General features: G+C 35.4%; 1 protein-coding gene across 1 annotated transcript in view; it reads left to right on the forward strand.

Moving 5' to 3' along the window:
• Window positions 1–11,947, forward strand: part of LOC127424841 (endonuclease/exonuclease/phosphatase family domain-containing protein 1-like) — a 55,206-nt gene extending 43,259 nt beyond the window's left edge. The window contains exons 4-7 of the mRNA XM_051670317.1: window positions 4,876–5,004; window positions 5,157–5,295; window positions 10,820–11,014; window positions 11,456–11,947. Of these exons, the coding sequence (XP_051526277.1) occupies window positions 4,876–5,004; window positions 5,157–5,295; window positions 10,820–11,014; window positions 11,456–11,652 (660 nt within the window). The 3' untranslated portion in view covers window positions 11,653–11,947. The remainder of the gene's footprint in view (window positions 1–4,875; window positions 5,005–5,156; window positions 5,296–10,819; window positions 11,015–11,455) is intronic.
• The last annotated feature ends 777 nt before the right edge of the window (window positions 11,948–12,724 follow it).

Below are 12,724 nucleotides of genomic sequence, written 5' to 3' on the forward strand. Positions count from 1 at the left end.
GAAATCTGAGATACTCCACGTTATGGTTGCATAAAACATTTTATCATTAATAGTCGAAAACATATTTTTCCAATTATTTGTTTAGCATGCTTTTCCTGCTGGACTGCATATTTTGTTTTGGACATCTAAGATATAACATTGGATTATTCAGCCAAGCAAGCTCACAAGTAAAAAACTGCCTCATCTTGTAGAAAAATGCCTAAGTGCAGATATAAAGTTTTTGGCTACTTGGTGCTTACAGTTGCATTGATCGGTGCATAAAGACATTTGTATATGATGTCTTACAGAAATCATATTACACTTTGTGATTCTTTTGAAAATCTTTCAAACTGTGGTATTAGTGCAACAAAATAAACTATATAATCACATTCTTGAGATTGAGAGCTTTCATTTGATTTAATACTTGTCCATTTAGGTGCTATGTGAAAGACTTTTATATTCATATTAATATTTCTATCCCATTACCTTTAGGTGTCGCTAATTTGCGACTTGAATATTTTCAGCCTTTATTTTGTTATTTTATGTAATATAAATGCAAAATTGATGGTATTCTATAAAAAGTTCAGATTCCTAAACTTATGTATCTGGTGACTTTAACGTCTTAAGCATAAACTTATTTTGTGATATAGCGCCCCCCTGTGGACCCGCCAGTGCATCATTTAAGGGTTGATTCATGTGGAACCGATGTTCATGATTAAATAAGATATTTTTCTGTATTCAAGCTATGAATGAAAAAAAGTATGCATGTTTTTCCTGAGAAACAGATATTGGTGAATCTCACGAAACCCTGCCAAGAACACATCCAGGTCTCATTGCAAGCCTAATCAAATAAAATAAATAAGAAATTGTATTTTGGATTAAGAAAATTCTATTGGGTATTTTAAGATTTTTTTGTGTTATTATTTTCATTACATTATTTTCAGGGCAATTAAGCAACATTTTTCCCCTCTAATTTTTTATCATCCTTAATGTAACATACAACCTGAATAATATTATTTAATGTATTATGTATAAATACTTAATTTATGTAGTATTTACACTTTTATGCATTAGTTGTATTTATTGTATTGTCGATGAAAATAATGTTGTCACAATGCAAAAATGCTCCTAAAGTATTCTATATTTCCTTTCTTTAGATTATAATTTCTTATTTTTTATCTTTTTTATTTTAGGGTGGAATGTGACCTGAACATTTCACCCATATGTGCCCATGTGCTTATGTTGTGTATTAATATGTGTGAACATTGTTTAGTATGTAGTATTGTGTGCATTTACTGTCAGCCTTACTCATCACTATATTTACTGTATTCATTTTTTAGGCTTGTACTGTATGTAGACTGAATCCCCATTGACACCTCAGTAAATGCAGTCATCCTATATTTTCAATACAAATGCTGCAGTGCATCCGGAAAGTATTCACAGCGCTTCACTTTTTCCACATTTTGTTATGTTACAGCCTTATTCCAAAATGGATTAAATTAATTATTTAATTCTACAAACAATACCCCATAATGACAACGTGAAAGAAGTTTGTTTGAAATCTTTGCAAATGTATTAAAAAAAATAAAATAAAATAAAAATCACATGTACATAAGTATTCACAGCCTTTGCCATGACACTCAAAATTGAGCTCAGGTGCATCCTGTTTCCACTGATCATCCTTGAGATGTTTCTACAACTTGATTGGAGTCCACCTGTGGTAAATTCAGTTGATTGGACATGATTTGGAAAGGCACACACCTGTCTATATAAGGTCCCACAGTTAACAGTGCATGTCAGAACACAAACCAAGCCATGAAGTCCAAGAAATTGCCTGTAGACCTCCGAGACAGGATTGTATCGAGGCACAGATCTGGGGAAGGGTACAGAAAAATTTCTGCAGCATTGAAGGTCCCAATGAGCACAGTGGCCTCCATCTGTAAATGGAAGAAGTTTGGAACCACCAGGACTCTTCCTAGAGCTGGCCGCCCGGCCAAACTGAGCAATCGGGGAGAAGGGCCTTAGTCAGGGAGGTGACCAAGAACCCGATGGTCACTCTGACAGAGCTCCAGTGTTTCTCTGTGGAGAGAGGAGAACCTTCCAGAAGAACAACCATCTCTGCAGCACTCCACCAATCAGGCCTGTATGGTAGAGTGGCCAGACGGAAGCCACTCCTCAGTAAAAGGCACATGACAGCCCACCTGGAGTTTGCCAAAAGGCACCTGAAGGACTCTCAGACCATGAGAAACAAAGATTGAACTCTTTGGCCTGAATGGCAAGCGTCATGTCTGGAGGAAACCAGGCACCACTCATCACCTGGCCAATACCATCCCTACAGTGAAACATGGTGGTGGCAGCATCATGCTGTGGGGATGTTTTTCAGCAGCAGGAACTGGGAGACTAGTCAGGATCGAGGGAAAGATGAATGCAGCAATGTACAGAGACATCCTTGATGAAAACCTGCCCCAGAGCGCTCTGGACCTCAGACTGGGGTGAAGGTTCATCTTCCAACAGGACAGCGACCCTAAGCACACAGCCAAGATAACAAAGGAGTGGCTCCGGGACAACTCTGTGAATGTCCTTGAGTGGCCCGGCCAGAGCCCAGACTTGAACCCGATTGAACATCTCTGGAGAGATCTGAAAATGGCTGTGTACCGACGCTCCCCATCCAACCTGATGGAGCTTGAGAGGTCCTGCAAAGAAGAATGGGAGAAACTGCCCAAAAATAGGTGTGCCAAGCTTGTAGCATCGTACTCAAAAAGACTTGAGGCTGTAATTGGTGCCAAATGTTCTTCAACAAAGTATTGAGCAAAGGCTGTGAATACTTATGTACATGTGATGATTTTGTTTTGTTTTTTTCGTTTTTTATTTTTAATAAATTTGCAAAGATTTCAAACAAACTTCTTTCACGTTGTCATTATGGGGTATTGTTTGTAGAATTTTGAGGAAAATAATGAATTTAATCCATTTTGGAATAAGGCTGTAACATAACAAAATGTGGAAAAAGTGAAGCGCTGTGAATACTTTCCGGATGCACTGTGTTTACATCACACATGATGATGACACTTTCAATAGATAAGGGATTTGATACAGATTATCAGTGTGTACTTTTCCCCTCTAGCCTCTCTTATCTGTGCTTTCATTGTGCATCTAAATGGGGTATCATCAGGCACAAATGCTTTTCATGCAACATGTGAAACTCTCACCCACACTACACGTAGTACACGCAAACAGTCCACAGTTAATGCACTCTCTATCTATGTAAATATGGACTTAGTGTTGTTGTGCTGCAGTCCCTGGAACACACTTATCCTATGATATCTGGCTGCCACTTTTATGATGGGTATTATAAGCAGGCAGTCCAAATAATTAAAAGGATAGGTCACCCAAAATGAAAATTGTCATTATTTACCAAACATTATTATGTTCAAAACCTGTATGATTTTATTTATTCTGTACAACACAAAAGGAGATATTTAGCTGAATGTTCTGGTTGTGCTTTTCCATACAATGAATGTAAAAGGGGACAGACACTCTCAAGCTCCAAAAATGACTGAAAAGCACCATAAAAGTCAAATAAAAGTGGTCCATAACATTTCTGAAGCCATACAATACTTTATGTGAGAACAGACTGAAATGTAGGTAATTATTTGCTGAAAATTCACTCAGACTTCAACAGTGTATATATTTAGAGAGAGAAGAGATCCAAATATATAATTGTAAATCTGAATACTTATTAATCATTAATATATTGTTATAAGTCTGAATATATAGTTGTAAAACTGAATATGTAGTTATAAATCCTAAATAACAATTTATAACTATATATTCTGAATTATAACTATATTTTCCCCATTTACAATAATATATTCAGATTTATTGCTTTATATTCTGATTTACAAATATATATTTGAATGTACAACTATATATTCATATTTACAGTTTACTGTTTTCAGCCATCTTGGTACTGGCAGTATTCTTCCCATTCTGTTTAATATAGGGATTTTATCAAATCCTTCATGAAATCGTTCTAAGCCATGATCCAAAACAACCAGCTCAGAGGTGAAACACAATATTGCGAACCGATTTGAAGCAAGAAATTATTTGAAAATCTGACAAAACATAGAGATAAAAAATTGTGTACTTAACGTCTTTCATGAGGGAATGCGGTAATGATATAATGATGAAATTATCTAATTTAATTGAAAAATATAAAACTAATTACTTCAAGTTATTGATTATAAGTATATAATCGCCACAGAGCTTCTTCTCTGCACTTTGTTTTCTGCAGTTCTCTGATTGGTGGTTCTCTTAGGATTATGGATAGTGTAGTTCTTCATCAGGAATTCTGCTATTTAACACAATTTTTTTTTTTTTTATTAAATTGAAATAACAGACTGATGGCTTCAGCAGAAGCATATACCACCGATTAACATCCTCAGAGCTCACAGTAGGTGTGTCTTTAAATGTTTATAATTTATTGTTAAAAATCAGTTAGCCTAAGGAGAAAGTGAATGGGATTTTTACTTCTGGAACCCGACTGTTGCACTCTATTCAGAGGATTCAAACACATTGTTCAGTCACATGACACCAGTAATGTTTGTCAAAGCTGGCACAACATGTCTTGGCCCAGCAAATTTGAATATACACAACAAATGCATATCCAGAGTTGCAGAGGAGGGTCAGATTTTCAGTAAATAATGATATAACGAAAGTAATTATAATATAATAAAGAATAACGTAAAATTTCGGGCTGTTTTTCACATTTAAAATATAACACATGAGTTGTATGTAAGTGCTTTTATGGTGCTTTTTGTGTAAAAACAGAAGGTTTGATTTATTGGGTTAGGAATATGTTATTCTGGTCATTATTGTAATTTGACTTTAATTCTGCAGGAGTACTCAGGCTTCATGTGGGACAGCTCTTCAGGAATTGAAATGAAGGATGCAACCATCTTGAAAAATTCTGTTACAAATGGTAACAGTAAACATCCCCATCCTCAGCCATACCTGGGCCGTTTTTATGTAAGTATGCCTAGAATGAATAGTTAACAACTCAGTTTACAGCCATCAAAACTTAACCTAATTGAATAACAGATAATAGAGTTATCTAGGTTCATATTCAATATTTTGCATGGAAAGATGACTAAATCTCACCCATGGGTTTTTATAACTAGATTGGATCATCAGATCTCACACTGGTGAATTTGCACCTGACAGCAGCACCATCACCTGGAGAACAAAAAGGGACAAATAGCTTGTCTAATGAGCTCAAAGCCCACAGACTGAGCACTGGTATCCAGGAGACTCTCAAAGGTCTGTTCCAACATCATACTTTGTGCATTATTGCAGAAGTTTATCTTACAGGTTACGGAGAAGCATCTTATCAGTTCAGTGTCAGTCTCGGCAAGTACCTTGGTGCTATCATTGTGAAACGTTCTCTTTATGGTGATGTGTTTGTGCTGTATATTAGCTGATATTTTGTACACAATGCAGTAGGGCTGAAATGATTAGCCAACGTTATCGACAACGTCGACAATAAAAAATTGTAGACAATTTTCATTGTCAAATAGTTGTTTGATCTCATTTAACATAACATGAGATCACATTAAACTCTAATGATGATGCGTGAGAGCAGCACTGCAGTTCGCAGCTGACGCCGGGTTCACACATCCTCCGTGAGCGGGGCGTGAGCGTTGGACATTCACATTGCCCACGTCTCTTCCGCAAGAGAGAGCAGTGCCTCTGCGCAGGAAATAAAGTTATCTTTGGGGTCCTTCACCAAATGTTTTCTTTAATAAGGTCATAATAAGCTGAGGTTATTGCTGCTTCAAGGACAACAGCGGGCAGTACGTGCACTTCATCTTTATCAGCACACTTGGTTGTGATTGGTTAATGTTGTGTCTAAACTGTACACCTATATACACAGAATGGCAAAAGGTCCAGCAGTTTATTAATTCTTTATTTATTTTATTGAGTTTACTTGATTGAGTTATAGCTTTATTAAAGTTCAAATAATACGGAAGCAGATCATGTAAATAAATACAAACTCTGAAACTGGCATTTCTCTGTGCGGTCAGCGCCTCTTCTATGAGTTGTGTGAATGTCCCAATCTAAGGGGGAGATTGAAACTGCACCCGGCTGATACACACACTGTCACGGGGACGCTCATCCCTCGAGTGCACGTGCTTGCTGCAGCCAGATTATAACGTGATGACTCGAGACTTCTTGAATCATAATATATGTGTCACTGTGTGTTTCTTATCATGAAGAAAATTGGCAATACGCAGCTTTATTAATAAGAGAGAGTTTGTTTTTTGTGAGTTACAGATGGATTGAAGTGAACAGAAAGGTGAGAGAGGGTAGTCTTCACCCCATTATACATGTCAGCAAAATACGTTTTTGATTTGTTTTTGTTTTGGCTTTTTTTCCAATATACATATCTAAAACTCCTTTAAAACAACGTACGTTTACTTTAGCAGCTATACTGCAGAAGAAAAAATTGTTACCTGAGAATGTGGAATATAATATTAAAAATACAAATATTTAAAAATATCAACAACAAAAAAAAAAACAAAAAAAAAGATGCATTCACCTGAGCAGCAGCATATAAGATATTTAGAATTGCTTTTAGAGGATAGACCTTGAATAAGTATATTTTATCTTTACTGCACTCGCAGAAGTATAACCAAGTGAAAAAATACACTTATACAAGATACACTATAAGATACATTCTCTTAAAGCAAGTCTAAATATCTTATGTTGCTTGTTTTAAGAATTTTTAGACTATTTTAAATGGAAAACAAGACAAAAACACTTGATAACAATAGGATTTTTTGCAGAGAATTTCTTTACTGAATTAAACAAACTATTTTTATTCCATTAATTCAGTGAATGTCATTTAGAGGTATTTTTAAAAGATGATTTTGTTCTCTATTGTTAGTAAGCATGTTTAATACAACCTTTTAAGTTGGGGCACAAGTTGAATAATCGTTTAAGAGCTAATGATTAATCGCTGCAATAATCGCAGAATAGTCGAATAATCGTTAGATTGATCGATCATAAAAATAATTGTTAGTTGCAGCTCTAAAGTGCAGGATCAGAAAGTGACAAAAATACTGCAGATATGTAATGTGGGGTATAGCTACTTGTTATCTAGTTTTATATTACATAATATTCAAATCTAACCTAGATATGGGATTAGTGTCTCTGCAGATACTTTACTGACATCAAGCTGTCAGATATCTGTATATATGATATCTCTGTCACAGAGGCAAGTGTTGTTCACCTGTAGCTAATATATGAATGATTTTTCAAATTAAAAGAAAAGTTAACTCTAAAAACTGTTGCAACAGATCCATAACTTATAACATCAATTTCATCCAAATCTACTGTGACAGTAGCAGTGTTGGGTAAATTACTTAAAGTAATCCACTACAAATTACCAGTTATTTCTCAGATTACTTCAAAAAGTTATCACATTACTAATGACTTTACTGATAAGTTACTTTTTAAAACAATTTTAACAGAAACATTTGTCTAACTGCTCAACGAATTCAAAATAATGTATTTTTTCTCATTGCTCATTGTCACACCCTTCAGCTGTCACAGAAACCCAAACAAATGTACATATGAACATATGAATTCATATTTTACATTTATTATACATAAATAATATCATTTTAGAAATATGTGTAACCCAAGTAATGTACTAAACACAGTTAATCACAAGAATTTAAAACGCAATGTCACACTGCTTTTGACTTTAAAAAAGTAATTAGATTACACTAATTAATTACTTTTTAATCAGATTACACTCCACACTAGACAGGAGAGAGTTTTATAGTCTAACATGGGGATCGGCCAATTTTTTAAATGTATCTTAGCAGTGTTTACTGCATTATTATGATATCTTGTGTATTTACAGCTAATTTTGTATTTGATGTTGACTTGATTTTATATATAACAGCCATAATTGTTCAGATGAAAAATGTATTTAAATGAATTGTTTCAACCGAAGGGGTGAATCCCACAAAACTGAAATGTCCAGATCACATTTCACCCCCAAATCAAAAGGAATACAGTGTGTGTGTGTGTGTGTGTGTGTGTGTGTGTGTATATATATATATATATATATATAATAAAAACATATTTTAAACATATATTTTCCCTAAAGAATACAAAGCCTGTGTTTTGCCTTGCAACATTATTTCCATGACAGTTAAATAAATTTAGTACATATTCCACCCAAACTATCTTTACCATAATGCATCCAGACATTTTATGCTTGAGATATTTTATTCTCATTATTCTCAGCTGTGATTTTCATTAGATTCATTGCTGCAATATAGTCATTTTTCAATGTTTTAGAGTAAAAATTACTGTAAAATGTTCATTTTTATTTTCAATCTGTGTTTTTACTGAAAGGGATAGTTCATCCAAAAATGACAATTCTCTCATCATTTACTCACCCTCATGCCTTCCCAGATGTGTATGACTTTCTTTCTTCTGCTGAACACAAATGAAGATTTTTAGAAGAATATTTCAGCTCTGTAGGTTCATACAATGCAAGTGAATGGTGCCAAAACTTTGAAGGTCCAAAAAGCACATGAAGGCAGCATAAAAGTAATCCATAAGACTCTAGTGGTTAAATCTGTTTCTTTAGAAGCGATATATTAAGTGTGGGTGAGAAACAGATCAAAATGTAAGTCCTTTTTACTATTTTACTTGTGGTTGACAGGAATCCCCTGTTCCCCTGTGTATAGCACTTTGATTGTAGTGTCAGAAATGTGCTATATAAATTAGGGGTGTAACGGTTCACTCATCTCACGGTTCGGTTCGTTTCACAATTCTTTAAACTATGCCTGAATAAAGTAAAGTTAAGATTTAGATAAGATTAAAGTTTTTATTATTATTATTATTATTATTATTATTATTATTATTATTATCTTAGACATATGCAAAACAGTTTGTTTCCTTAAAAATGTAGCTAAAAGTACTGTTCTTGAAAGTGTTAAATGATCCATAAGAGACATTTACATTTATGCATTTGGCAGACACTTTTATCCAAAGCAACTTCAGTGCACTTATTACAGGGACAATCCCCCTGGAGCAACCTGGAGTTAAGTGCCTTGCTCAAGGACACAATGGTGGTGGCTGTGGGGATCGAACCAGCAACCTTCTGATTACCAGTTATGTGCTTTAGCCCACTCCACCACCACCATTGTGTACTGGGACCATAAACAGCCCAGAACAGGGCAATGGTGACACCAAATGGAAATATTAGCTAATAATTCTGCTTACTGAAAATACAGAATTATGTTAGATACATATGCTGCTGTCACACTGTCATGGATTACAAACATTTAAAATATTTTAAATTAAAATTTTATTTTTCTAAATAATATCTAAATATTCTTTCCAAAAATACATACTTAATGGAAGTGCATGCATATCCAGTTAAATAATAATTTACTAATGAAATCAAATTAGACATGACATTTGACATTAGGATAGCATTATTATACATAATATTCAGCATTATATATAGAAGATTAATATGGCACTCTCATTAAACCTGTGTAAACTTAAATTTTCTCTCACACTGTCAGCAGATCCGTCTTGTGCTTCAAACAGACATTCAATCCCTTGCGCTGAAAAGGCTCATCTCTCTCTCCCACTCCTGGTTTCACTTTCAGCCGAACTCATCGTACAACACCTGTGGCTGCTAGCGTGCAATCGTATTTTAGAGCTCCTTGTGCCAATGAAGCGATTTCCATATGTATGCCTGCGTTACGTAGGCGTAGGATGTCACGTGTATCAGATAGAACAGATGCTAAAATAATATACACATTTTTTTTTAAAACCATCCCATCTCCACGATGCGCATCATCACATTTTTGAACCGAGATGCATTGTGCCACGATAAACCGTTACACCCCTAATATAAATGTATCATTCATACATTCATTCATAAATCTACACTTTCACAAGCCCTTCCTATGCACGTTCACAAGAGGACAGAGTTCTTCTGTTTTTTGCAGATTCACATTCTTCTTGCATATTGCCATCTACTTGGGATGGGAGGAGAAAGAAAAAAACAGAAGAACTCTCTTGAAAGTGCATAGGAGGGTGGTTTGAAAGTATATTTATAGTTAAAAAGGACTTAAATATTGATCTGTTTCTCACCCACATCTATCATATCACTTCTGAAGACATGGATTTAACCACTGAAGTCTTATGGATTACGTTTATGCTGATTTATGTACTTTCTGGACCTTCAAAATTTTGGCCACCATTCACTTGCATTGTATGGACCAACAGAGCTGAAATATTCTTCTAAAAATCTTCATTTGAGTTCAGCAGAAGAAAGACACATCTGAAATGGCATGAGGGTGAGTAAATGATGAGAGAATTTCCATTTTTGGGTGAACTATCCCTGGAAGTACTGCTGTAGAACATATGTATAAATATTTTATAATTTAAATAATCTCATTTTTGCAAGGTAATTAGAATTGGGAGGAAAATGTGCTTGTCATGAAAATGTCAAATTGCAAAAAAACAAACAAACATAAAAATATACTGGTCCTAAAATACGGTTTTCTTTAAGCAAAATATAATTTCTTATTTCTTTCTTTTGATTTTCAAGTTAAATGCGACCTGGACATGTTCTTGACCGGTTTCGTGAGATTCACCCTTCTGTTTCTCTTCTTGATTTTAGGGACATGTGATTGCATGTGGTTGCCTCCTAAACTTTCATTTTGAATGTGTGCAATCATAATTTTTTTAGATGCATTTAATGAGATCAGCTCTTGGTTCTCTGTTGGTGGTGTTGATGTAGGTGAGAGAGAGTTGCTGGTGCTCGGGCACTTTGGCATGGCTCCTGACAGCCCTGAGATGGAGTGCCTCAGGAAAGAAAAACTGACTGCCCTCCTCTCACCATCTGTCTTTACAAACATCAGCACCCGAACCCCGCAAGGTTCCTGCTGTCTGGACAACATCTGGGCCAGCCGCTCCCTCAAAAAGATCTACACGGGTGGGTTTGTGTGGGACTTAAGGGAATAGTTCACTCAAGAATTTAAATTCTGTCATTATTTACTCACCCTCATGTTGTTCCAAACCTGTATGCTGTTAGAAAGGACAAAAAAACCCCACTATAGACGTATAATTAAAGTAGTACCAATGACTCATGCACTATATTCCAAGTCTTCTAAAACCATACAATAGCTCTGTGCGAGGAACAGCCTTAAATTTATGTTGTTATTCACTAAAAATATTCCCTTCCTTTATAGCTCTCAAAGTTCGCCGTAGATGTATCATGCCAGGTTTGACATTTGATCACAAGACATGTGAAAAACATGAGTAAATAATGGCACGACTTTTCCTTTAATATTCCTTTAATATAGGGCTTTTTAGACAGGACAGATTAGGTTATAGCTTCTAAACATAGTATTTGTGTTTGTGCTGCCCCCTTCAGGTCATTGCTCAGTGGTGCGGGAGGGATTAACTAATCCCTGGATTCCTGATAACTGGTCGTGGGGTGGCGTGGCATCCGAGCACTGCCCTATAGTGGCTGAATTCTTCGTAGACATCATCCTGAAGAAGTGTCTGTACAATGGGAATGGAGTGGCGGTGGTGGAGAGAGAAGACATCATGCCCAAACATGAGCGGTGACCATTTGCATGGTCATTATAGAGCGGGTCAATATGAATGAATAATGGCTGGACTAATATAATGACTGACTGAACGTATGGAAGTGCACCATGATTGCCTTTTATTTTGTCTTTTATTTTGTTAAATGTACAGTAGAGTTTCTATAGCAACAAAAATTGGATTTTAATGTAGAGTGATGAAAAAGAGAGATATTTAATCAGATTTATTAAAGATGAACATAAAACAAAAAGAAAGAAATGAAAAGGTGTGCCAAAGCTCTTTAAGTGCATACAATAAATTAAAATTTACAACCTGAGTTTGCATTACATGAATTTACATGCTGTTCTTTAAGCAAAGTACCATTACAGTATACAAGTTTTCCTTATGCATGGTATATACCTGGATAACCATGTATTTTTACTACATTATGACATTATCAGTCACACCCTACCCGTCTTTAGACCGTATCTCAATACTTAATATAGATTAAATTATAGGGGAGACTGTTGATAGTTGTCCCATGGGCAAGTTGTCATGAGAGCTGTTGTATTATTATTATTATTATAAGGTTTTTATTACAAGGCATATGCTTGTTTTCTCTAGTAGTGGTTTTATATGTTGCTTTCAAGCACAAAGCTCAAAACACCTTTTTTCATTATTAATTTTATCTTCTAAACTAATATTTCTATGTCATCATAAAGAGAAACGAGTCAACACAGTAAAACCACTCTGACATACATTTACGGCAAGGGTCATTTAGAAATTGAAAGTATATCTTTCCATTTATGTCATTTCGGGGCAAGTTGATGCTTTTGGAGCATCTTGGTTTGGTTGCGTCGCATCTCACTAGTTTTCAGCATCTCTAGTCATAAGCGCTGTAGTACATTGTGACTGCCCCCTACTGCTGCAGATTTGCAAAAACATTAAGGTAGTACATCTAGGCCAGGGCTGGGCAACTATAATGGTAAAGGGTCCACATTGTACTCCATTTGAGATACAATGTTCCGCATTGATTTGGTTCTCGTATCTTTTAAGCCCAGAAATAGTTGTGTACTCAGCTTTCTGAAGAATATCGCACTAGAGATCACTTATT

The sequence above is a fragment of the Myxocyprinus asiaticus genome, chromosome 34, assembly GCF_019703515.2.
Source record: "Myxocyprinus asiaticus isolate MX2 ecotype Aquarium Trade chromosome 34, UBuf_Myxa_2, whole genome shotgun sequence".
NCBI classification, from domain to species: domain Eukaryota; kingdom Metazoa; phylum Chordata; class Actinopteri; order Cypriniformes; family Catostomidae; genus Myxocyprinus; species Myxocyprinus asiaticus.